Source organism: Impatiens glandulifera, chromosome 8, assembly GCF_907164915.1.
Source record: "Impatiens glandulifera chromosome 8, dImpGla2.1, whole genome shotgun sequence".
In the NCBI taxonomy this organism is placed as follows: Eukaryota; Viridiplantae; Streptophyta; class Magnoliopsida; order Ericales; family Balsaminaceae; genus Impatiens; species Impatiens glandulifera.
In genome coordinates this window covers 9,161,473-9,188,409 of record NC_061869.1, presented here as the reverse complement: position 1 = coordinate 9,188,409, position 26,937 = coordinate 9,161,473, and the positions used below count along the sequence as shown (strand labels likewise).

At 36.8% G+C, this 26,937-nt stretch overlaps 5 protein-coding genes across 5 annotated transcripts; 1 reads left to right on the top strand and 4 right to left on the bottom strand.

The window, feature by feature from the left end:
• Positions 1-1,062: 1,062 nt before the first annotated feature.
• LOC124912601 (glutamate receptor 2.9-like) lies at positions 1,063-2,607 on the bottom strand. Its single transcript, XM_047453248.1, has 3 exons — positions 1,982-2,607; positions 1,527-1,909; positions 1,063-1,453 (listed from the first exon to the last, which is right to left on the bottom strand). The coding sequence occupies exons 1-3, from the start codon at positions 2,199-2,201 to the stop codon at positions 1,124-1,126; spliced, it is 933 nt and encodes a 310-aa protein (XP_047309204.1). The 5' UTR covers positions 2,202-2,607; the 3' UTR covers positions 1,063-1,123.
• A 2,881-nt stretch (positions 2,608-5,488) lies between these two features.
• LOC124911520 (nudix hydrolase 15, mitochondrial-like) lies at positions 5,489-6,813 on the bottom strand. Its single transcript, XM_047452020.1, has 4 exons — positions 6,374-6,813; positions 6,144-6,286; positions 5,940-6,059; positions 5,489-5,845 (listed from the first exon to the last, which is right to left on the bottom strand). Exons 1-4 carry the CDS (start codon positions 6,729-6,731, stop codon positions 5,612-5,614), a joined length of 855 nt encoding a protein of 284 aa, XP_047307976.1. The 5' UTR covers positions 6,732-6,813; the 3' UTR covers positions 5,489-5,611.
• Positions 6,814-13,658: 6,845 nt separating this feature from the next.
• On the bottom strand, positions 13,659-15,229 carry LOC124912909. Its single transcript, XM_047453546.1, has 4 exons — positions 15,076-15,229; positions 14,744-15,012; positions 14,117-14,331; positions 13,659-14,049 (listed from the first exon to the last, which is right to left on the bottom strand). Exons 1-4 carry the CDS (start codon positions 15,227-15,229, stop codon positions 13,659-13,661), a joined length of 1,029 nt encoding a protein of 342 aa, XP_047309502.1.
• Positions 15,230-18,945: 3,716 nt separating this feature from the next.
• Positions 18,946-20,854, top strand: LOC124911471 (rac-like GTP-binding protein RAC13). The gene is made up of 7 exons (XM_047451957.1): positions 18,946-19,112; positions 19,200-19,287; positions 19,416-19,525; positions 19,651-19,714; positions 20,297-20,361; positions 20,436-20,501; positions 20,596-20,854. The coding sequence occupies exons 1-7, from the start codon at positions 19,014-19,016 to the stop codon at positions 20,692-20,694; spliced, it is 591 nt and encodes a 196-aa protein (XP_047307913.1). The 5' UTR covers positions 18,946-19,013; the 3' UTR covers positions 20,695-20,854.
• Positions 20,855-22,625: 1,771 nt separating this feature from the next.
• LOC124911971 (transcription factor VOZ1-like) lies at positions 22,626-26,000 on the bottom strand. Its single transcript, XM_047452515.1, is given in 6 exon segments — positions 22,626-23,083; positions 23,086-23,469; positions 24,315-24,825; positions 25,160-25,309; positions 25,408-25,710; positions 25,856-26,000. Coding segments are annotated over 5 exon segments (1,332 nt in total). The 5' UTR covers positions 25,639-25,710; positions 25,856-26,000; the 3' UTR covers positions 22,626-23,027.
• Between the last annotated feature and the right edge of the window lie 937 nt (positions 26,001-26,937).

The window sequence follows — 26,937 nt, the reverse complement described above, 5'->3', positions numbered from 1 at the left end:
GTTTTATTATCTTTTTCTTATTAATTATCTTGTCATCATTATTTAGGAAGAACATTATAATTTTGGAATCATTATATCTCTCTTTTATTTTTTATTGTTTTTTATACACATTGTTTATCATTATTTTACATGGAAACAAAACATTTATTCTAACTTTTAAATTTATTCCTTTTTTTCTTACATATTTCAAAACATTCTATTATTAAAAAAAATCTTAAAAAAGTGAATATGTTACAGATGGCTGAGTATTAGTAAAGGGAAGAAATTATTAATATGAAATTCATTAATATAATAAAGAAATTTATTTTTTTGGAATAAAGGAGAGTTATGAATCCCACCTGACTCACCGATTAAACTAATAAAGAATTACTAGTTCATGTGTTAAAATATATTTATTTTATATCTATATTATAATAATCTATATTTACAAAAGATTTTTATATTATAAAATAATTATTTGAACTTGAACATGGAGATAAAATTGTATTAATTGACCTATCTTTTAATAAGCTTTACAAGCCTTTATTTTGCCTTTGAGTAAAAAAGAATATTTTGTTGAAATAATTTATATGAATACAAAATGCAAAACATAAAATTTTAAATATTAATATGCATTATTTTATTATGCTCTCTTGTGGGATAGTTTAGTAAGAAGAACACAAAGTTTATGTTTGCAACCTTGTTCTAATACATTATTTTTAAAAATATTTTTCATTTTGTAGTCAAGAAAAAAAATAATTCTAAAAGTTAGGTCATTCAAAGTTTGTAAAAGAGTATAAATGAAAGAATGAGATATTCATGACCTAATTTCATGTAAGCTACCCTTCATTGGATGCTTTTAGCTTACCCAGTATCCCTATAAATATTTAACCTTACATTTTCTTTGATTGGAAATTAATTTTTATAGTAAATTTTGCTTATCATATATTACAAATGTCCAATATTATATTTGCAATACTCATTTAACAGCATATTTAGTGACATGTTTTCGGGTGTTTTCAAACAGAGTCATTGTTTCATAAAACAGTTTCGACAAAAAGGCACATGATGTTTTCATATTGATACAATAAGAGGGAGCTTTATATGTGGAAGAAGATGTACATGTAAATCTTTATAGTTGAAACTAAGTTTTGACATATTTCACAAGACATTGAGTCAGTTCTAGTATATCGATATGCAATTTGATAATAAAGTCTTTTACCGTTTCCTTAACAAGGCAGAAGAGGAACAAGATGGAGGATAGTGTTGAAATAATCCAGGAGAACACGAATGCAGGCATAAAACTTTGAAGATCCGCGCTATCTTTTTGTATGTTCCCTAAGATTGGATAATCTAGCAAGGGAAAAGCAACCCACGTTTCATGCAATCTCTGCAAGATATTATTATCCGAAAGTACTTGTATAATCGGTTGGTAAGACGTGTGACCTGATTCTGTAATGCATTCATCGTGTACCTGCATGCATTTTTTGAAAAATTATTAGTATTATAAAAACTTACTATTAAAAGCATATCAAATGTTTGCAGACCTGATGTGTATTCATAAATCCCAGTCCCACAAATCCACTCGTGGAGTGTAGGAATTTTTTGGCAAGATTTAGTTCTAGAAATGAAGCTGAGATGTTTTTGTTCTTAAACTTCTTCAATGTGTCTCCTATGTTGGTTATTTCCTTGAGATTTTGTGTCTTAAACCCGAGCACTTCTTTCACAAATGGTCTTACTAAACCGACTTGGAAACCAACTTTTGCATTTTTTGCTTTCAGCCACTCAATGTCCATCACATCTGGCATAGTCCTAGTCGGATCATTAACCATGGAAATGAAGGTTGTAGTGTAGCTTTGAGTTAAGATAACCGCCACAAAAATCCATGATAAAACAACAACTCTTGTGTAATTCCTACTTATTCTATCATCTGCAAAAACAAACGAAAAACAAAACTAAGATCTTTCTCAAGTTTATTTTGCAAGAGAAAAATATATCATACCATGGCTAGAAAAAAGACAGGAGAACATAAAACACAACACATTGGCTAGTTGGTCACTCCATGACCCACCAAATTCAGGGTTCGAGTGACGCTCCATTAGCCAGATAATGAAGGTCGTGTAAGAGAATGTTGCAGCTGTTACAAGCCACATTTGGCAACTGAATGGCTTGAGAAGCACCGTTAGTCTGTTGGGGCTTTGATTCTTCACTGGGAGTATCATTGCAAATAGTGAGTGAAAATCATTCTTATCCTTGGAACAGTTGCCTGGTATTTCTGTTTTACCTATTTTCACTTGAAGGTTCTTTAAGGCAAAACAAAAGAAAATCACCCATTGTTAGATAACTGAAAAAATAATTACATGGCCAACACATACACTTGCTACCTATCATCCATGTGATAGAAGAAAATTGAAAGAATATTGGTTTCAATACAAAACACTTTTGTATATGGATTTGGCAACAATAAGTTGTTATTTTATACACACCCAGATACAATTGGTATGATAGGTGTGACAAGTTGGATACACAAGAAATTGTGCCACCTTCAATAGAATTCTATCGAATTCTGATTATCATCAAACACCACCAATGGTTGGAAGAGCAATTCTATCTTCAAATATTTCTTTTTAGGTGTATTTGGATATGAATTTAGATGGAACTAAATTTAGATATAAGAAACCCTACTGAAATAGTGTTGAGAACTTATGAGATGTATTGTATACGATATTAATGGTCTCAAAATGCATACCTTCTTCTGTATAATTGAATACTTTGAGTGTCACGTCCTAAAATCACGCTTTTCTTGACCGAGGATTCTGCGGTCGTGACCGAGATCTACAACCGTGGATGATGGCACCCAGGGCCGAGTGGTCCGACCGATGATTCCGCAAACAAGGAATTATCAGACAAGTACTTTTCTATACGCTTTCTAAAACCCACACAGTGCTATTATTCATGTATTTTATATAAACGATGCATTTGGTTTCAAAGCATGTTTTCATTGCAAGTCCATGGTTTTCTAAAAAATGATGGTTTTGAGTTAAGGGCTATGGAATCTAAGAGATAATCATGGAGTAATTGACGGATACGAGAGGATGGTCACGCAGGATGAGCTCTGGTGGTCCGATGCTCTCAAAATGGCTGGAGGAATTGACGAAGGGATGCCCACCCCGGAGGATCAGCTCTCCGGGTTAAGGACCCGAATATGTGCTCAGTATGCAACTATGCATGATTGATTGATGAGATACCCTTAAAAACCCTCATGGATGCAATGCCTTAAATGGTTTTCTTATAAATGTTTGATGGGTCCGTAGACTCACTATGCTTGTGTGGTGTAGGAATCCAGCCAGCGGATTTTATGATAGGTGAAGGAAGAGTTGGAGCGGAAGCGTGGTGTTGGAGATGTGTGTGGAAGGAGGGACCGAGACCGTAGGACCGTATTTTCTATCAACCTTTTCAATGATTGGGTCAGATAAGCACCCTAGAGTTTCCGCATTTATGTTCGAAATCAGGCTGATTTAGGTGCATGAAAGTAGAAATTTAGGGCGTAACATTGAGGATTGTAGCGATGGAGGTGACCAAAATGAAATTGGTGCAAATTGATGAAGGTAGTGGTCATTTTATAATGATATATAAATGGTTAATATATTATAATAGGAAAATAAGAGATTAAAAAGAAGATAAAAAAATTATATATATTGTATAATATATATTTAATATTAAAGGAGAAAAAAAGAAAAAAATAAGATTAATAATATAATATTATTAAATATTAAAAAATTAGGGCATGTAAAAATGGGGAATATGCGACTGCACCTTACCTCAGTGTTAAGGCGGAATTTGCGGAGTTTGCCGGTTCGAGCCTCAGTCCTGACCATCGTGAATATATCATTCATCATGGTTTGATTCTTATTCTCGTCTTCTTCAAATGGGAAGATGACTCTCTTACCATTGAATAAGCTGTCAATATAACAGAAGATTCAAAATCATTTAAAACACAATGATTAGATATTTATTACATGACCAAAACAAGTAACCTTGCAAAAGGCCCTTGAACATCAGAGTGTTGGCAAACAAAGTTTGGGATCTTTTGGGTATTCATATTTGATTCTTCCAAGTTACTGCAAGATCTAAATACATCGATGGGAGTGAATGAAACTGTTTCTGGATTCAATGAAGGACTTGCCTTCAAACTATTGACTTGAAGATAGAAGAGAATCATTAGAGTGAAGCAAATGGTTTTCATGGCGATTTAATAGGATATAACATAAAGGGGTATTATTCAATTGTGAAATACTCCTAATCCCAAAAAATTATATAGTACTGATTGTTTGTTGATGAAGAACTTTCTTTGTAATTCATGAGGAACTTTCCATATTCAGACTGGAAATTGATCAGCTGAGAAGAAGTCAAGATTCAAGACTAATAAGTTTGACAGTTAACTGGAAGGGTTAATTATGGGCCCATTTTGAAATACCTAGCAACTTAATATGAGCATGAGTAAGTAAATTTTATATCATTTATTGAATATAGTTTTTGGTTTAAAATTTTACAACCAACATTGAAGAAGAAAATGTGAGGAAATTAACCCTTGATAATATTTTGTTTTAGATATTTTTAAATGTAATACAAGTCAATCAACAAGCTTACATCATGTGAACTAAAACACCAAGAATAAATTTATTATTGTTTGTAAATGTACAGTCTAATCAGGTAAATAATGAATTGTTTGAATTATGGAAGAATGGTTATTGATGGGTGCTGAGACCCTGACTTGAACCTTGGCTCGACTTGAACCATATCAAACCTGTTGGTTACAAGTTATTGACGGTCTCTAGATATGGCCAAACTTGACTTCAGAATGGTCTAGATCTGTATATGGTGTAGAGATATCAAAAGTGATTGGCTGCAACTCATCAGTATAACTTTCAAACCAACTTTAAGGAGTCATCAGCAGAACCTTCAACAGCTACTCTCGAAACTATGTACTCCTTAAAGTTGGGCGATTCTATACTCATAGGCTGCAACCCATCACTTTTGATATCTCTAACCGGACTTGAGAGTAAAAAGATAAACGAATGCTTAAGACGACACAAGACCGCACTGACATGCTCTAGAGACAATAACGAGCTTACACCTTGTCAAAATGGGATCCAAGGGTAAAGCATGCATGTCCAACACAATACATGATCACACTAATCGTGTGTTGTTGGCAGCCTCTTCTGGTGTCTCGGCTTGATTCAGCCTCAGCTCAAAATGGGCCATTGAATAAAAAATACAAGCTCAACATGCTTATGTTGCTGATCAGCCACACGTCCTTGACAATCTTTCGAATCACCCAACCAGGACCTGGTCTGGCCTGTGTAGAGTTGTGCCCAAGAATTATAAATAAATACCCAATATGGTACAAGACTACTCTAACTTTGTTGTTATTTGTTGACAGACAACATTGCATTAACAGTAATAACCCGGGCTTGGACCGAGATGACTCATGTTTAGGCTGAGTTTGCCCTAGCCCGTGTTAAAATGAAATTGTACAAGGGTGAATTCCATTGAAATTTTTATTTATTACTTAAATTTCAACAAAACATAAGACATTGAAATTGGACCAACACAAACATAGTCACCAATCCTAAGGAAGAACAACAGTGCCCTTGTTGACATGATTAGGAAACCTGAATTTAGGGTTTTGCTCCAAGAATGGTGGAGATGTTTGATACACAAGTGAGGCTGCCCTAATCAGAACCCCAGCTGTTAACCCCCATATTACATACTTCTTCTTACCATCATCACTTTCATAGTCGAAATAGTGGATCAGATACTTATCTCCCATCCATTCTCGTTCCTCTGACCTCCTATTCTCATCCTGAAACCAATCCAAACCAAACCAAATCCAAATCAAACCAGTTTCATTATCCACTACATAGTTAAAGACAAGATACAATAGAATTTAGAAAAACCTTAATAAACATTTCCAATGGAGCATCAAACAATTCATCTACTTCATCAGCATTAATGGTGGGCTTGAATTCTTTTATATCGGAAAGTATGCCAATCACAGGGATTACTCTTAACAGGTGCTGCATACACAATCAATCCATATCCGGTTCTTTAACAATACAAATAATGTCCATACCAATTCATCAATTTCAAAACTCCATTACCTTAGACAAAAAGGGTTCGAGACAAGTGACTACATTAACAAGAGAAGGGTCCAATCCAATTTCCTCCTTCGCCTCTCTTGTTGCAGTTGCAGCATCATCAACGTCTCCTTCTTCTTCCTTGCCTCCAGGAAGTGACACTTCACCTACAATTATCAAAAGATACCCATAAACAAAACGCATATATAAAACCCTAACAATGGCCAGAACATGTTTAATTGAATGATCATGACCTGAATGAGTGGAAAGCTTAGAAGAGCGTTTAGTAAGTATGACACGAAGATCGCCTTTTTCTCCTTGAAAGAGACAGATTAGAACCGCCGCCTTCTTGGGTCGGAATCTATCGGGTTTAATTGCAATTGGGGTTGCTGATTCAACAAAACCAACCTGAGAAACAACTTTTCCGGTATTCTCCTCGACCCTTTGTTCTTCGTAATCAGATGATAGATCAGGAATTGAAGGAGCCTTGTAGAGTCGGAGCTGACGAGTTAAGGCTGCGAGATTTCCGGATGTGAGGAAATTATTTGGATCCTTTTCGAGCTTCAAGACAGAAGAAGTTGAAGAAGATGAAGAAAATGGTAATGATGCCATGGATTACTCCTTCCTTTCTTACCAGTCGAGCATCTCCAAGAAAATTCCTTTCGAATTCAAAGATCAGTCTTTTTTGCACTGTCGTGAAGAAAATGTCGGTGCTTCAATGGCACCCATTAAATTAAACATTTTTCTTGTTGGTTTTGATTTCATTTTTAACATTTTATTTGATAACATTGTGTATTTGAACATAGTCATGCCTATATTAAGATAAATTCATAGAATTATTCTTATAAGTGGTGTTGGAATACAATTTGTTGGTACAATATATTAAAAAAAAATTATCTATACTTTATACATTAACGAAATTTTATATACCGACGAAATTTTGGTATAAAACAAGTAACTTATTATGTTATACCGAGATTTCGATACGACAATGATATTATACTGTAAAAATACATTTTATCGATAATTTGTCGAGGACAAACGAGAAGCGATCAAAGACAGCAAAAATGATTTATTCTTTATTCGAAGAAAAATATAGTCTAATAATAAAAATGGTATTGAAGTTCTAACAGGACTTAGCACCCAAATCATTTAGAAGAAATAATTGGTTATTTTTTTCACGTGAACTTCATAAAAATTCAACTTATTTATTTAAAAATATTATTTAGGTATATATCGAAATAAAAAAATTTATAAAACTATATCTATATCTACCAAAAATTTAGTAGTGATATGATACAATACTTTTAGTATTTTGTAGTACGGTATTTCGATGCACCAAAAATATTGATAAAATGTCAAAACATATATTTATTTATTTCTTACTATCACATAAAGAACAAAGTCTTAAAGGGGATTAATATTTGTTGCCATATCCTTTGTATTTGCCTTAGGTGTGCTAGACTAAGTTGAGTTTGTTCTTATCTCCTATTTTCCTCTTTTTGGGGGTTAATAAAAAAAGTAAAAATGAACTTGGACAAAAACAAAATAGACTTGGGAAATTTGATAATATGACCCTAAAAATATGAATATTTTGAAATTTAACCTTATTAATTTAGTTTTTGTTTTTTAATCTTTTTTTATAAATTTTTCCAATTTTACCCCTCAATAACCTTTTTGTTTTTTTTCTTTTTTCTTTTCTTTTTCTTTATTTTCTTTTCTTTTCTTCTTTTCCCCCGCTTTCCCCTTTCTCCCTTTCCTTCCCCCGACGACCGTTGCATTTCCCCTCCCTTCTTCCCTTCCGTTCTTCTTCTCCGTCACCTCCCTCCCCAGGTCCCCTTCTTCCCTTCCGTTCTTATTCCCCGTCAGCTTCCGTTTCTCCGACGCCAAGCTCCGCCGACGTTCGCCAAGAAGCCCAACCCTTCCAGCCAGCCTCTTCGTCGATCGCCAAGCCGAACTTCCAGCCAACGAACGATTTGAGGTTAGTTTAGGTTTATTATTTAGGTTTATTGTTTAGGTAATCTTAGTTTAGTTTAGGTTTATTGTTTGAAATGCTGAGAATGCTGAGAATGCTAAGATTGATATAGTTTGAAATGCTGAGAATGTTTGTGAATGGTTTGTGAATATTTGCTTTGCATGTTTTGCTTATTATGAATGATAAGAATGGTATAGAGTTTTAGGGTGGTGAACATTAGGGTTTTAGGGTTTTAGTTTAGGTGGATTAGGCGTGGGGGTTGGGCGTTAGGCGTGGAAGTTGGGCGTGGGGAGTGGGTTTGGGCGTGGGTCTTGGGCGTGGGGCGTGGGGGTTGGGCGTGGGCGTGGGGAGTAGGCGTGAGGGTTGGGCGTGGGGGTTGGGCGTGGGGGCTTGGGCGTTGGGCGTGGGGGCTTGGGCGTTGGGCGTGGGGGCTTGGGCGTTGGGCGTGGGGGTTGGGCGTGGGGCGTAGGGCTTGGGCGTGGGAGTTGGGCGTTGGGCGTGGGAGTTGGGCGTTGGGCGTGGGCGTTGGGCGTTGGGCGTTGGGCGTGGGCGTGGGGCGTGGGGCGTGGGGCGTGGGGCTTGAGCGTGGGGCGTGGGGCTTGGGCGTGGGGCGTGGGGGTTGGGCGTGGGGGTTGGGCGTTGGGCGTGGGGGTTGGGCGTTGGGCGTGGGGGTTGGGCGTTGGGCGTGGAGGATGGGCGTTGGGCGTGGGGATTGAGCGTGGGGCATGGGGCTTCAATTATTAATATGATTTTATTGTTTTTGATCAACCAAACATTGTGTATATGATTTTAATGACTGTTTTTGCAGATGGCACCAAAGGAAACCATTCTCAATGATTTTAATGGCCGTGTTTCATGGAAATCCACCGGTCCTAGCTTGACAAAGATAAAGGAGAGGTTTACTCACCATGATCTTTTGGATAGGGTTTTGCAGACCCAATTCAAGTCTATATTCCAAGCCCCGACATTATTATTTTCAGGAACCATACTCCATCAGATGCTTATCAGAAAAGTCAGTTCAAATTCGAAGGAGATAAAGTTATTGGTCAAAGGTAAGGAGGTCTGCTGGGGCATGAAGGATTATGCATTGGTGACAGGCCTCAACTTTGGCAGATTTCCGTTGGTGGAGGAGGTTGAAGAATGTCCACCCCTTGTCCTCAAATATTTTAAGGGTAAAAAGGATGTTAGACTGAAAGAGCTTGAAGACCTTTTCGTCGGATGCTCTGATAAGGAGGATTCATGGAAGATGGGGCTCATATTTCTCATTTACCAGTATCTGTTCGCATCTGATAACAGGAGGAAGATAAGTTTAAGAATCTTTCACATGGTGGAAGACATGGAGATGTTCCTCCAATTTCCATGGGGAAAGGTGTCCTTCGGAGCTACCTTGCAGGGTATTGACAAAGATATCAAATACCTCTGTGGATTATATCTCTCGAAGAAGAAAAACTGGAACAAGAAAGGCATATGTGATGTCGCTTATACTATACATGGGTTCGCACTAGCAATCCAAGTGTGGACCTATGAGCTTATCGATACATTCGTCCCCAATTTTGCTGAAAAGACACCGGAAGATGATCTTACAAGCCCAAGGATAGTGCTCTATAAATCTTTTAGGAGTTATACCGGACCTGAGGTATCTACAGCCATCCAGGAGTGCACTGTTCGAAGAAGAATTCATGAGTCTGCGGAGGAGAAGCGGATGTACTCTGGGAACGACTTTGAAGATATGACAAACAACATTTATGATGAATTCTTTGGATGTGATACGAGGAAGAGAAAGATTGAGGTTTTTGAAGAAGAAGAAAAACATGAAAGGACTCCCAAACCGCCGACCAAGAAGAGTAGACATATTAGTCCCAAGGTCCCTGAAGTTAGTGGTGAAACTAGCCAAGAAAGCTCCTCTCATTCAATCCCTTCTACGACGACTCCTATTCCAACTGTGTCTACATCTTGTGCACCAAATCGAGTGTCTCAAGACTTAACTGCCAAACTTGATGTGCTGATAAATGTTGTGAATGAGATTAAAAAGGATGTGAATGAGATTAAAAGTGAAATCAAGCTCATGAAGGACAATCAACAACTTATAATCACATTATTGGGGCAAAGAAATGAACAAAAGAATGGTAGAGGAGAAGAAAAAGAAGAGGCAGGTACTGCTGCAATTGATACTGAGAAAAGGACGACAAAGAGGAAGAATAATAATCTTACACTTGTTGAGAATAGAACGAAGAGGAAGAATGATGATGTTGATAATGAGAATAGGACGAAGAGGAAGAATGATGAGTTGATGAACTCTAAGAGGAAGAATGACGATAAGATGAAGAAGACTGAGGATGATGATGAGATTACAAGAAAGAGGAAGGAGAGGCGAGAGAGGCTGGCGATTTTGTCAAAGAAGAAGATTGATGATGAGTTGGCCAAAAGAGGAATGCTGAGAAGTTGGCCAAGAAGAGAAAGGCTGAGAAGAGGAAATCGAAAAAGGTACACACCCACACGCCCACTACCCACGCCCACTACCCACGCTCCACGCCTAATCCCTACGCCCAACACCCTACCCCCACTCCCAACGCCCAAGCCCCCACGCCCAACCCCCACGCCCCACGCCTAACCCCCACGCCTAACCCCCACGCCCAACGCCACGCCCAACCCCCACGCCCAACCCCACGCCCAACCCCCACGCCCAACCCCCACGCCCAACCCCACGCCCAACCCTCACGCCCAACCCCCACGCCCAACGCCCAACCCCCACGCCCCCACGCCCAACCCCCACGCCCCACGCCTAACCCCCACGCCCAACGTTCAAGCCCCACGCCCACGCCTAACCCCCACGCCCAACGCCTAACCCCCACGCCCAACCCCCACGCCCCACGCCCAACCCCCACGCCACACGCCCAACCCCCACGCTCAACCCCCACACCCCACGCCCAAGACCTCAAAATGTATATTAATCTCATTTCATTTTTGATTTTGCAGAACGATGAGAAGGAGGAGGACGAGTACGAGGACGAGGAGACTGAGGAGGAGGAGACTTTGGAGAAGGACGAGGAGACTGAGGAGGAGGACGAGGAGACTGAGGAGGAGGACGAGGAGACTGAGGAGAATGACGAGAAGACTGAGGAGAATGACAAGGTATGGTATAGAACGTGCGAATCCCCACGTTCCACAATGTATATATATTAATCTGATTTTTTCATTGTGCAGAATGATGATTCGCCCCCCACGCCAAAAACCTCTCGCAAATTGGTTTTTGATGGCCTAGAGGAGAAGAATGATGATGTGCATGAGAACAAGGAGAACAAGGAGAATAAGGAGGTGGAGGAGAACAAGGAGGAGGGGTAGAATAAGGAGGTAGAGGAGAATAAGGAGGAGGAGGTGGAGGTAGAGGGGAATAAGGAGGTGGAGGTAGAGGGGAATAAGGAGGTGGAGGAGAACAAGGAGGAGGGGGAGAATAAGGAGGTAGAGAAGAATAAGGAGGTGGAGGAGAATAAGGAGGTGGAGGAGAACAAGGACAAGGACAAGGAAAAGGAGGTGGAGGTGGAGGTGGAGGAGAACAAGGACAAGGAGAAGGAGGTGGAGGTGGAGAAGGAGAAGGAGGTGGAGAAAGAAGCTGAGAAGAATGACAAGGTATTGCACCACGCCCTACATTCCAATTCCACAATGTATATTAATCTAATTTTTTGATTGTGCAGGAAGAAGATTTGCTCCATGTTCCAAAGGAGAAGAAAGAGGAGGTGGAAAAAGAGATTGTGAAGGAGGTGATTGTGGAGACTGAGGAGGAGAAGAAGAAGGAGAAGAATAAGCAGAAGGAGAAGGAGAATGAGGTGAAACAATTGACTTCATCACAATTTGTTGGTAAAAGTTTTCGGAGAAAGAAGAAGTCGAAACAATTGGGGGAATACACCGACCCTGGTGGGAAAGGGTTTAAACTAAATGATCCGGTTAAGGTTAATCCTTTGTTACGAATTGACGAGGAAAAGATGAAGGAGTTGAAGAAATGGTTAAAGAGTGATGCAAAGGATTTCAAGGAGTTGACGACTTGCTCTGCATGTCGTTCTTTATTCAACAGATTGCTCAAGCCTCAACAATGGTTACACAATACGGTAAGTATTTCTGTTCTCTATTTTTTTAAACCCCACGCCCACTACCCACGCCCCACGCCTAAGTCCCACGCCCCACGCCCCACGCCCAACGCCCTACCCCCACGCCCAACGCCCAACCCCCACGCCCAACCCCCATGCCCCATGCCCAACCCCCACGCCCCACGCCCAACCCCCACGCCCCACGCCCAAGACCCACGCCCCACGCCCAAGCCCCACGCCCAAGCCCCAACCCCCACGCCCAACCCCCACGCCCCATGCCCACTACCCACGCCCAACCCCCACGCCCCACGCCCAACCCCCACACCCAACGCCCAACCCCCACGCCCAACGCCCACTACCCACGCCCCACGCCCACTACCCACGCCCAACCCCCCACGCCCAACGCCCAACCCCCACGCCCAACGCCCAACCCCCACGCCCAACGCCCAACCCCCACGCCCAACGCCCACTACCCACGCCCCACGCCCACGAATCCTGCAGGCTACGAATTTGACGATCTCATGGAATACGTAGTTGGTGAAGGAAGTAATCCTTGGAATATTGTTGATATGATATATGTACCCTTGAACATAAAGCAGAAGCACTAGGTTCTGTGCAAGATTCATCTACAAGATTGGTGCATATATGTATATGACTGCGAACAGAATATGTTCCCAAAGGATGAATATGACAAATTCTTGAAACCAATGTGTGTAATGGTGCCGTACTTGCTTGAACAGGGGTTCAGCACGAGCGATAAACAAAGGTTTCCACAGATCAAATTGGATGCGATGCCATATTCCATAATACCACACCCAATAGTCTCAAAGACAACCAAAAGTGAGGACTGTGGGGTTTTTACAATTATGCATTTGGAATATCTTACTGCCTCATTGGATATATCAAATGTGGTCACTGAAAATATGAATTTTTTGAGAAACAAATAGGCAGTAAGGTTATTCCATCAAATTGTAGACCCTTGATCTAAATTCAATATAAATAGTTATTTTGTTTGCTTCAAATTTCATTCTAAAATTAGTTAATTATTGTTGTCTTTGTTAGATTCAAATGAATGAGATTTTCTAGTAATATGTATAACAAAACCTTAAATTAATTCAAGTAAATAATATGTAAAGCTCCAACGCCCAAGCCCCACGCCCCACGCCCAACCCCCACGTCCCACGCCCAAGCCCCACGCCCACGCCCAACGCCCACTACCCACGCCCAAAGGCCCAAGCCCCACGCCCAAAGGCCCACGCCCCACGCCCAAAGGCCCACGCCCCACGCCCAATGGCTCACGCCCCACGCCCAAAGGCCCACGCCCCACTTATTGCCTTTGGGCACCTGCACATCAGATCTATTACAACAAAAAAAAAGGCACCTGCACATATACCACCTGGACAAAACTACCATCTACATATATATATATATAAAACATCATATGGAATAGTCACTAATTCAGTTGGTGCAAAAACTTACAATTTAACAAAAAGATACAATTTTACCAAAAGAAATATTGTCTAGAGAATGTGGCAAAGATGAAGATTGTGAAGGTTGTGCCAATTGTGACGGTTGTGAAGGTTGTGAAGGTTGTGACACTTGTTGTCTTGAAGTAGATGGTGCAGGCATCACTGCTTTGCATGTTGCCCTGTTATGGCCTCGACCGCTACATGAGTTGCACCGTCTCTGTTCCTTACGAGGCTCACCTTGTGATGGCCTACGTTTTGTTGTTGGCCTACCCTTCTTAACCTTGATGGGGGGTTTTAGACAAACTCGTTCCTTGATATTTTCTGGAATATCCCAAGAACCTTCATCGCAAACTGGATAACATGTATCTACATATGCCATACACCACGCTTCAGTTGTGAAAAACCTGAAAAAAAAACATTTAAGTTATATAAATTCAATCTTAGAATTAAACAATGCAATAATTCTCTAACCTTGAGCTGGACTCATATGGAATAGTTTTCCGAGAATGGGCAGCAGCAAGGGCATGTTTACAAGGAAGACCAGATAGATCAAATACCATACAAGTACAAGTTCGAGTTTGGAGATCAACTTGAAAATCATGTTGACCGTCATTCACATGAAACTCGAATCTGTTAAGCGGATTAACGGTGTAGAATATGGCCTTCTCAGCTTGTTCACGTAAGTACTTTTCATAATATTGAGATAAATGTTCTGTGTGGTTAGAAGCTTTTTCTCTTCTATCATGAAACCATTCTTGTAGTGTGATTCGTAAATACTCAGCCAATGTTGATATGGGATATTTCCTAGCATTTCTGCACTGACTATTAAAGCTCTCAGCGTAATTGCTTGTCATTTGATTGTATCGAAAACCAGGAAAAAAATGCACGACTCCATCTCTCCACTCCTATCCCTTCCAGATAGACAGCAATACGAGGGTCCTTGGTCTTGATCTTGTCAAAATGGAGTTGAAACTTTGGCACTGTATATGCGCGTGAAGCCATATCAAACTCATCGTGGCAGTTATCGGTTTTGAATTTGGCCATAATATTCATTTTGATGTGGTATGTGCATGCCGCGTGATGTGCTTCTGGAAAAACAGCGGACAAAGCATTGGCAATACTTGGGTGTCTATCAGATACGAAGACGAGATCCGGGACTAATCCAATTGCCACTCTTAATCGTTGCATGAAATATGTCCAAGAGTTATTATTCTCCGAATCAACAACGCCAAAAGCAAGGGGAAATAGTTGTTCATTCGCATCCAATGCAATCGCAATCAATAATTGACCTCCAATCTTGTGTTTAAGAAAACTGGCATCGACGGACAATATTGGACGACAATACTTGAAACCTCTGATTGAGAAGCCTAGAGACATGAACATATATCTGAAATGGCCATGCTCATCCGTCTGAATGTCAGTTATGGTACCTGGGTTATTCTTCGCCAACATGAACAGGTATGATGGAAATTTTCCATATGATTCCTCCACTGTTCCTCGCACTGCCATTAATGCTTGTTCCCTAGACCTCCAAGCCTTATTATATTTCAGCTTAAACCCATAATTTGTCTGTATGTCTTCCATTATTTTCTTAGGCATGTGGTCATGGTGATGGTCCATATACTTACGTTTGATGCACTCCACAATTACCCATGATGGTGCTTGCCTCACATTCTCTTGCCTCGTCAAAATTGAGCATGTGTGTACATTTAGTAATTTTCGAATCTCAAACATCTCTTGAAATTTCCCTTTCACGGCACGCAACCTCCACTTGCAATTCTCATTCACACATTTCACAAACCAAAGAACTTTTGTTGACTTTTCGATTTTGAATTCAAAATGATTAGCCATCGCATATCTATGCACCCTCAATTGAAGTTCTTTTTTGTTCTCATAAAACGTACCCACTTCCAATCCGTTTTCAAGGGTTAATTGAGCATGTGTTTCAACCGGGATTGGTTCCTCAACATTGATGGATGTTTTCCTCATAGGGGAAGTGGCTGGCATGGGTTCAAAAGGGGGTACTAGCAACCAATTCACTCGGATGAAGAAATGGGACTTGTTGTTCTTCATTTACTGCATTGTGTATGTCATTTTGGGGGAGTGGATCTTCATGCTCAAATTCAGAAACCTCCTCTCTTTGGATTTCATCCGTTGGGTGTGAAGGTTGTGACTTCTCTAGTAAAGATACACAAAGAGGAGTGTTTTTCTCTTGGTGTGAAGTCGAAATATGTTGCACATAGAACATCACATCTTTATCACATCGGATAACAGCAGGAGGAGCTCTTTTAAAAAGACAATTATACTTCACTTTCAACACTAAATCATATCTCACTTTGTCCACACGAATAGCATCATAGACGATTTCAGTTAATTCTTCATATGTAGTATTTCGGGATAGATGCACACCTACTAAAGAATTTGCTTCAAAAGAACTAACACCTTCATCATCTTTCAGCCACTCACCATCATATAGGACAAAACAGCTAACATATAAATTGGAATCTGCAATTGATAGAAATTTAAATGTTAGTGTAGAAAAGAAAACATACCATAAATGGATCGTTGGGCTTGGGCGTGGGTCGTGGGGGGGCGTGGGGCTTGGGCGTGGGGCGTGGGGGTTGAGCGTGGGGCCTGGGGCGTGGGGCAAGGGCGTGAGGCGTGAGGGTTGGGCGTGGTGGTTGGGCGTGGGTCTTAGGCGAGGGGCGTGAGACTTGGGCGTGGGGCGTGGGGGTGGGGGTGGGACGAGGAGCGTGAGACTTGGGCGTGGGGCATGGGGGTTGGGCGTGGGGGTTGGGCGTGGGGGTTGGGGCTTGGGCGTGGGGCTTGGGCGTGGGGCGTGGGGCGTGGGGCGTGGGGCGTGGGGCTTGGGCGTGGGGCGTGGGTCTTGGGCGTGGGGCTTGGGCGTGGGGCGTGGGGCGTGGGGCTTGGGCGTGGGGCGTGGGTGTTGGGCGTGGGGCGTGGGGGTAGGGCGTGGGGTGTGGAGGTGGGAGATTATGCGTGGGGCATGGGGGTTGGGCGTGGGGCGTGGACCGATTTTGACAGCATTTCGTTTACGTAGCATTTCCCAGCATTTCCCAGCATTTCAATCATAACATTAACAGCCATTCAACCATAACGTGAATGAAATGAGATCGATAGAAATGAACGTACCCATTTAGATGGTCTCGTCGCGGGGTCTTAGTTGGGTCTCAGGCGTCGCGGAGCTGTGTCGTTGGCGTGGCGGCAGTTGGTCTCCCTCGGACTACGGTGGCTGGCAGTTGGGGGAAGGGAGGGTGGTGGGGTCGCGGTGGAAAGGAAGAAGAAAGGTGATTGGGGGAATCGGGAATGTTTGGGAAATGGGGGACATGTGGGGGATGGGGGGTGGTGGGGGACCAACGGGGAGGGGAGTGAATGAGAGGAGAGAGGGAAAGGAAAAGAAAAAAAAAGAAAAAAAAAAATTAAAATGAAAAGGTTATTGAGGGGTAAAATTGAAAAAAATTCTAAAAAAAGGTTAAAAAACAAAAAAATTATTATGGAGGTTATATTTCAAAATAGCTTGGTTTTTAGGGTCATATTATCAAATTCCCCATAGACTTTACCTTTGAAAGTATACATATCCTCCCCTTAAAATGTTTTTAAAATGTGGTATATATTATATATATTCTTAAATTTTAAAAGTTCAATTTAATGTGTTATTAGTGTTTGACATTTAATTAATCACCCTAGTGAATTAAAAGATTGTATATTTTTATATATTAAAATGTTAAAAATTAAATAATAAGATCATGAAATTGATTTTTAATAATAAATTAATAAAATTTATTGTATATACTAAATTTTGAACATGATATCAACATTATTCATTGAAACATTCAATTATAAAAACACAAGTTAAACTTGTAAGATATTTTACCTATTTGTGAAGAATTCTTCTTTTAGTGTTAATGATTAATTTAAAAGAAATGGCTTAAATTAGAGTTGATATTGATATATATCAACATCATTGAGAGTCAAGTTGCCCTTAATATAGTCAACAAAAAAAATGTTCTAAATTTGTTGGAATTTTCTATGTGAGTTGTTCATTTTATATATAAAATAAAGAGTTTATTTATCAATTTTATCAAAATTCAATGGGTGTTATACCAAAATTGTGAACTTTTGGCAGTGAGTCACTTTCAATTAGTTTGGGATATACTTTACACGCAAGCTTGTTGAAAGACACCCTAACCATAGGATTTCCCAAAATCAATTTGTTTGTTATTGTCTCTAGAGAAAATAAATTTAAAAAAAAAAAAAATCTTAGTTTTGGATATATAGAAAATGAGCTATTTAGGTAAGAAGAATTAAAAAGTATATTAAAATATATTTTGTTGTTTTAGTTGATAATTTGAATCAATAATATAATATATATAGGATTATAGTTATTTAAGATTATTTTTAAAGAACTCAAAATAATTTTGGAGTTGATTGAGATATAAAAGAGTATGATCGAGTCTCTCATCGAGTCTCGATAGACTCTCGATATTAAACAAGAATAAATAAACAATTGATTAAAATTATGATTAAGTGATATTAAATTTAAGGGTAAACATTACAAGTTCATCAATCTTGAATTTGCAAGGAGTGAAAAAAAAAATACTAAATCAAAATTCTAAAAAAAAATACTTAATTAGTAACTAATTTTACACACTAACCATTTAAAATAAACAGAAAAAACTTATTAATAATTAATTTTTATAAAATATTACTGTTATAATATTGGATTTCACTCAACCATTTCACTTAAATTTTTATTTTTAATTGTCTTCATTCAAATAACCTACATTTTAATAAAAATAAGTTGATTTCTTTTATACACGTTGAACAAATTTTTGTTTGGTCTTTAGAACCCTAATCTCCATTGTGTATTAGATTATTTTTGTTACATTTTGTAAATATTTTAACCATCTTAAAATTTATACGATCTTTAAATATCTCAGTAACATATCTTCAATATATTGTGATGTTTTCGTTGCGTTTGGGCACGATGTGGGCTGCACTTAATTTCTCGCTAGAAGAAAAAGATAATAATGTTTTCATGATTAGTAATGAAACAATTACTTATAAGTTACATAAACATTAATTCTATCCCTCCCTTCACCAACACTTAAACCTCAACTAACAGCACCCATACACCTACTTTTCATTGTACACTTGCAATTGAAGAAAGATAATAATCATAATAATAATAATAAAACATTAAACATACTAATTTGTATTTGTTACAAGTAGTAGTATTAAAGACAACCCTAGCTCTCATTTCTCACTTATCACTTTAGCTCTCAAGTCTTTTCTTCTTTTCCATCCTTGCTTAATGCCATCAATGTCATTCTAAAGACAAGAGAAGATGAATACTGCAAAGTTCATCAAGTGTGTGACTGTGGGAGATGGGGCTGTGGGAAAAACATGCATGCTCATTTCCTACACCAGCAATACTTTTCCCACGGTTAGGAATTGTCGCCAAGATCCATCACTTTTTCTTTTTTTTCTTAAAGTATATAAATTTGTGGATTATCTTTGTACTTGTACATAGGACTATGTTCCGACAGTGTTCGACAATTTCAGTGCAAATGTTGTCGTGGATGGAAGCACGGTTAACCTTGGCTTGTGGGATACCGCAGGCAAGTTTGCATAAAATTTCTATTGATACTCGAGTGAACCGAGGTCTACACATACTTGTTTGCATAAGTTTTGGAGGGAACCATACAAATTTTGGTTAGAATTTTGCTTAAAGATATTTAAAATGCAGGACAAGAAGATTACAATAGGCTTAGACCTTTGAGCTATAGAGGAGCTGATGTTTTCTTGTTGGCTTTCTCACTCACAAGCAAACCTAGTTATGAGAATATCTTTAAGAAGGTATATATAATGTTTCTCCTTTTTAAATTATAAACCTTTCATTAATGAACTTTTTCATTTGTTCTTAAATTGGTATTACCAAAAATTTCATTCATTTCTCATATAATTTCAATTGTATTTAACAGTGGATTCCTGAACTAAGACATTATTCACCAAACGTACCTGTTGTGCTTGTCGGGACTAAACTCGGTAAGATAAAAAAATTTTACCAACACTAGTAAATAACAACTTATACAAACCGAATATCTGATTGATATTGAGCCATACCAACCGAGATTGAGCCAGTCGGCATCTGTTGATAAAATAGGCAATATCAACCAAATAAAGCTCGACATTGCTCAATGCCAATTGACTAGTCGGTTGGTATCGAGCAATTTCAACATGATATCGTTTGTCAATATTTTTAATACCATCAACATTTGTAGAGGTCAATTCGAATTTTGATTGATATTAGTAATTTTTCATATAGAGAAGAATTAACATTTGTTTATTCGAAAACATTTTTATGAAGAAGATTTTATTCTATAAATAATACTTTTTCATTCAAAATATTTTGACTTTGAACTGTTTGAGTATTTTAAAAACATTTTTGTGAAGAATAAGTACCATTTCAGTTTAAAATAATTATTAATATAATTAAAGAATGTATTAAACATATCTTAAATAGAACTATACAATAATATATAATTTGTATTTATTTAAATAATTGAATAATTAATCATTACTTTAAACTAATGTGAGTTTTTTTTAACTAATTAATTGTACACTCAGATTTAAGAGAGGACAATCAATATTTGTGTGATCATCCTAATGCAACGCCAATAACCACAGCACAGGTATATTTTATTTTTATTTTTAAATAAAGAAAAACACAATTTGAAATAATTTAATAAAATATTTATGATTATAGGGGTTGGAACTAAAGAAGATGATTGGTGCTGTTTCTTACATTGAATGCAGCTCTAAAACTCAACAAGTAAATATTAAAAATCTTATTATTCAAATGTAATCAAATTAAACTATCCTTTCATATTTCTTTATTTTTTGGAATTTTGTGTAAATATTTGCAGAATGTGAAGATTGTGTTTGATACCGCGATAAAAGTTGCATTGCGACCACCAAAAACGAAGAAAAAGCCTACAAAAGAAAGGAAATGCACATTCCTTTAGTCTCGTCAATTTTGTTGGATGATTAATATTTGTTACGTCTTAATCTTCAATTATTTTTCTTTTCTTGTCTAAATGTATCAAAAATAATAGTCTCCATTTGCATTACTCTCTTTTTTAAATCTAGCTTGAAAAAGATACTAATGAATTTTATTGTTAAGTCGATCATCTAAGGAAACAATATTTTCATTAGTTTCTTTTTCAACTATGTATGAACTAATTATGTTGGAATTCATACCTCTATCAAATAAATGTAATTTCTATCTTATTTTTACTTTTCTTCAACTAACTATCAAGTACCAACTAACACATGATCTAAAAACGCGACTAAATACAAAATAAAAAAAAATAAAACGATTCATTTAGTTTAACATTAATGGGTTATATATACATTTGCACAAGATATAATTGATTTTCTTTTTCTTGATCTTCAGACTCCTTTATTTTATAAATATAGTTAATAATTTTGCCCATGAAATATATCATACCATGACTAGAAAAAGACATGAGAACAGAAAACACAACACATTGGCTAGTTGGTCTTTCCATGACCCACCAAATTCAGGGTTCGAGTGACGCTCCATTAGCCATTAATGAATCACCGCATCTTTAGCTCCAACCCTGGTAATAATAAACATTTTTTTAAATAAAGAAAAACAAATTTTGGAATTATTTAATAAAATGTTTATAATTATAGAGGTTGGAGCTAAAGAAAATGATTGGTGTTGTTTCTTACATTAAATGCAGCTCTAATATTCAACAAATATATATTAAAAATCTTATTATTCAAATTTAATCAAAATAAACTATCCTCTTACATTTTTTATATTTTGGAATTTTGTGTAAATGGTTGCAGGATGTGAAGATTGTGTTTGATACCGCGATAAAAGTTGCATTGCGGCCACCAAGAACGAAGAAAAAACCTATTAAAGAAAGGAAATGCACATTCCTTTAGCCTCGTCAATTTTGTTGGACGACGTCTTATCTTTAATTATTTTTCTTTTCTTGTCTAAATGTATAAAAAAAATAATCTTCATTTGTATTACTATCATTTGTTAAATCTAGCTCGAAAAAATTACTAATGGATTTTATTGTTAAGTCAAGCATCCAAAGAAAAAATATTTTCATTAGGTTCCTTTTTCAACTATATATGAACTAATTATGTTGGAATTCATACCTCTATCAATCAATGTCATTTCTATCTTCTTTTTACTTTTCAACTAACTACCTAGACTAAATTCAAATTAATAGTTTGATTTTCTTTTTCTTGATCTTCAGACTCCTTCATTTTATATAGTTAATAATTTTAAAAATCATTAAAACATGCACATGAATTATTATATAGTTTAAATATGCGGTGGTTGAATAGACAAGTCATAAAATGCACATATTGAATAAACATGATCAACAAATATTGACACTGATAAAATAGACATATCAACAAACTGTTAACTAATGTGACAATCACTTACACTATTATTTACAAGTTCCATCCACATAAATAAATAAATAAAAAAAAAAAAACCCATCTCAATTATTTCACAACTTACAAGCCATGTCTCAAAATAATTCAAGTTTAAAGAAGACAGTTTGAAAACACTTTTTATGAATTCAAATTCAGATAATAAACCACCAAGACTAAACCATGTTTCCAAATATTTCACATAAAAAAAAGTATTTCAACCTTAAACCTATTTTTGAATCTCTTAAATTAAGTTTTCAAACAAAGTATCTAGATCAAAAACAAAAATAAAGTGTTTCTAAATGGAGTAATAACAAAATTACCCAAAAATTATCCAATTTGAGACCAAGCAACCAACAAGATCACAGCTTTACTTAAACTAGTGTTTAACAACAATATTTCAATCCACAACTTGCTATTAGAGGTATCATAAAGACAAAAGCAATAAATATTTACAGATTTTGCAAGCCAGTAAGAGCATAAAACTTTTCATGTATTCTTCCAAACAATAGATACATCAGTCACTTATCCGCGCCCTTTAATTATATTGTCTTAAATTGCAAATAACCAAAGGCAGGCTTTGCAAATTCGGCAAATTGACCCTTGTATAAAGATGTCAAATTCAAATAAAAAGGACTTTCCAAACGTTAGTATCTCTAGAATACCAAATACTAAAAGCATACTCCTCCAATTTCACAATCCTGATTCTTTTCTCAAAAGGAAAAACTTACCTATTAACAGGATCATCATTCGACCGAAGCAACTTTGAGAGTAGTCAGCCTTTGCTATCCGCTTTAGTCTAATATTGGCGGATATAGATGATCCAAACCCACTTATCATATCCAGCTACATTAAGTAATAACCACACCAAATATCAACAATTATTCGAGCTTGTGTCTATTCTCCCCTCGGAAGAACGCTTGTTATCAGAGGAAATTCAGCTATAAGCCTTCCCATTTGCTTCTGAAGATCAGCAACTGAATCTTTTGTATTGGTCGTCTTTGCTTTGCTACTTTTCTTCAAATCAACTTGCTTAAATTCCAGCCTATACAGTGCACAAGCATTGCAGTTATTAATCTCATACTCGTACAGATGCCATTCAAAGTCTTTCCTTGGTTGTGGATCCATATAGTATGATCTCTTAAGCCCCCCATATTCATTCATTATTTGCTTCCTTGATTCATGCCAGCCACGACCAACATAGTCAGGCAGTAACCTTTGCTTTCTGTTCCCACTCTCGAATGCCTTCCGAGGCTTGTCAAAAAATAGCCATTCTCTTATCGTTTCGCCTTCAAGAACAATTAGATCAAAGAGCTCTGCAAAAGCAAGAAAAATATCCACTTACACGACATGTATTTTATATCAAGATTTTTATTTTACTTTCTACACCATGGTATTTTTCCCTCCATCAGGAGGCTAGCATAACATACCATGACCCTACTTCAATGAAGGTATTGAAAGTGGGAGAGCTTGAGAACTCAACTTCTTAAGTTCAAGATTCCTAACATTATATTTGTTATGTTTGTCAATAACCACAATAATCTATAAAATAATTTGAGTTATGATATTAAAAATTGAATTGTGATCTAGAAAAACAAATATAAAGCAAATGAAGTAAAATATCACACAATAATTTCTTCCTGATCCAAAAATATAATATTTATACTAAATGAACCTTTATAATAGAAAGTTGAATTGTAAGTGGAGTCTTGAACATGTATTTTATAAAGATCTATTTATTTTTTAGACCATCATTTTTCCTCCATGAGGAGGATAGCACAACATACCTTGACCCCACATTAATCATTGTACTGCAACTGAAAATCAAACTTGGGAACTCAAACTCTTAAGTTCAAGACTCTTATCAATATATTTGTTATGTTTATCAAAATCACAATAATCTATAAAATAGTTTGAATCATGGTCTAGAAGAATATATATATATAGCAAATGAAGTAAAATTATGATCTGAAAATTAATCTTTCTATTAAATGAATCATTATATTAGAAAGTTGGATTTGTTTTATTTTTTAAAATTAGACCAAAGTTTTTTCCCTAGATGAGGTTAACACAAAATCCAAGTACCGTCACACCTCCCCCCTTTGTTGGTTAACAGGGTAAGTATATCAAGAAATTATAGATGGTAATAAGCAAAACCTACCAGGAGCATTCCACGGGGACTTCTTTGTTGCTGCCCCTTCACACTCAGGAATGCCGACATCTTTGCCTTCAGCTTTTGCACTTAATGTAGCAAAAAGTAAACCATCTTTAAGTCCAATGCCACCCGGTCGAAGGACCGGAGTCATACCAGGCGGACCCTCAATCACTGCTAGTGCTGAATGATAGCTACTGCAGTACACTTGGAATCCTTGAGCAGGCCTTGGACAATCCCAAAGTGCACATTTTGGCCCCAAGAATGCAGACGGTGGAGGACATATATTTGGCAATAAACCAGGAATATGTTGCATATCATCCTGTCCGCAAGGACCCATATCATTAAAACCAAAATAATTGGTCTCAACATCATGGAGCAAGTCACATGCTTGATAGTCCAACTGAGAATTAAAACACATGTTACTGACTCCTATATCTTGAACTCCTGAATGGGAGCCCTTGCATTCATCAACCAAATGATACTCTGTTTGCGGAAGACCCTGAATCCCATTGAATCCCTACAATAAGGAAGAGGCATGAAAATTTTAAGATGATTTCAGGCACAATAATAAGAAGTAAACATGTCAATTCTAAGTAGTATAGTGGGTGATTGGTGCAACACAATGTTGGTTACTTTAAGTTCTTAGAATCTGATATTGAAAGTGTTGTTCATTACTTCAACCCCATGTCAAGATGTTAAGTCAGTTTTACAACAATTACAAAGCTTGTCTTGTTTATGTTTGTTAGTTGTCCATTGGAAGTTATTTCTGAAAGCTTGGGTACTCTCCATATTCTTAGTAAAAAGATTATTATATCAAAAACATGTCAATTAAGTATTCTTCTTGCTAATACCTCTTGAATGACAGGTTCATTAACTAATCCAACTTTTTGATTATCTGATTCAAGCTTAGGAGGAGATAACACACTAGTAGCATCATCTTCTTCCTCACCAAGGTGCAGCAGCCTATAAATATCAGCAGAAAAAGAACCCAGACTTCCATCCTAGAAACTCAAACAATGAACCGAGTTAAAATTCCCAAAAATAGAAAATCACATATTGCTGTGTTCACTGGAGATAACCTAGACTAAAAGATGATAACCTGCTGCAAAGAAGAAGCTGGAGAAGGCTCATTAAGTTCAGCCTTCCACTCACGGAGCATCTGATTAACCTGCTCTTCCAGCAAAGCCACATCAATCGTACGGCTCTCCTTCCTAGCTGACTGCAGATCAGTCAAAATACCTTGAAGATCATCAACACGATTGTTTTCCCTAACCTTAAAGAGCTGATGTGAAACTGATTTGCATGCACCATCCTTCGTACCATTCCCCATGGACAGATAACTAACTTCAATTCAGAATTCTCTATAATGGGTTTGTCGATTCAGATCAAACCCAGATTTTTACTGCACTAAAAATTCAAATTCAGAAAACCCAAGTTGATTTCCCGATCATAGACAACGAGATCAAACAAAAACTTCACTATTGTAATAGAACAATCACGCGAGCAAGCAAAAGGGAAAATCAGCGAAAATTAGAGAGAAAACTTACATAGTTGGAGAATCTTTATGCTGGTAACAGAGATAGAGATCAAATAATCTCGATTTCTTGAGAGTTCTTGGATCAAATCTGGCGACTGGTTTTACTCTCTCTCTAGAAATCTCTTTCTCTCTCTTCTTCGGCGGAGAGACGTCTATATATCTCTTATCTATGTGATCGAGTTCGCGGCAAAAAGCTATAGAGCACATTTACAATTGTACCCTTTATTTTCTTCATAATTACATCTACATCCATAACTATATATAAAAAATTTAAAAAAAAAAAAAAAAAAAATCTTTTTTTTTATAAGGGTAATTTTTATTTGTTTATTTAGGTAATATGAAATAATTATTATAAACCTTTAAAAGAAGATTTGTATCATTGTTATTAATACTTTAAGATTGTTTAGAAAGGAGATTATGTCTTTTAGTAATGAAATCATGTAAATTTGTCATAGGATTTTGTAATTACAAAAAAAGTTTATTTAGTTAATATTTACAAGTTTTAATAAAGATTAAAGTTTACATGTATAATTTATTTGAGTTATATTATGATTAATTTTATTGACTTAGATCATCATTTAAGTGAGTGTAAGTGCATTGATTTAGATTATTTATTTGAGTGATGTAAATGAGATAAGTAATTTGTAAGTGAATTTAGGGTTAAATCAATTAATATATTTATTAAAATAATATAATTAATAATATTAAATAATTTAAAATTCTCATAATAATAACATTATTTTTTAAATATTCAAATTATTTTGACATTATTTTTGTATATACTTATGTTAATATTTTTAGTTATTATAATCTTCTTATATTTATATATTATTAAAAATAATAATTTAAATTTAAAAGACAATTAAAGCTAATTATTTAAATAATACGGTAATAATATGTGAGGTAATCAGACTTTGATTGTTGTAAATCAGCTCGTACATTGCGTGAATAAATATTTATTTTTACACTAAACTTTTAAATTTATTTTATAAATTTTTATTTAATCTAAATTATTATTTGTTATTAATTTGATGTACTATGTAATTTTTTATATATTTCAAAACTTTTGATTATCAAGAGTTACATATCGTA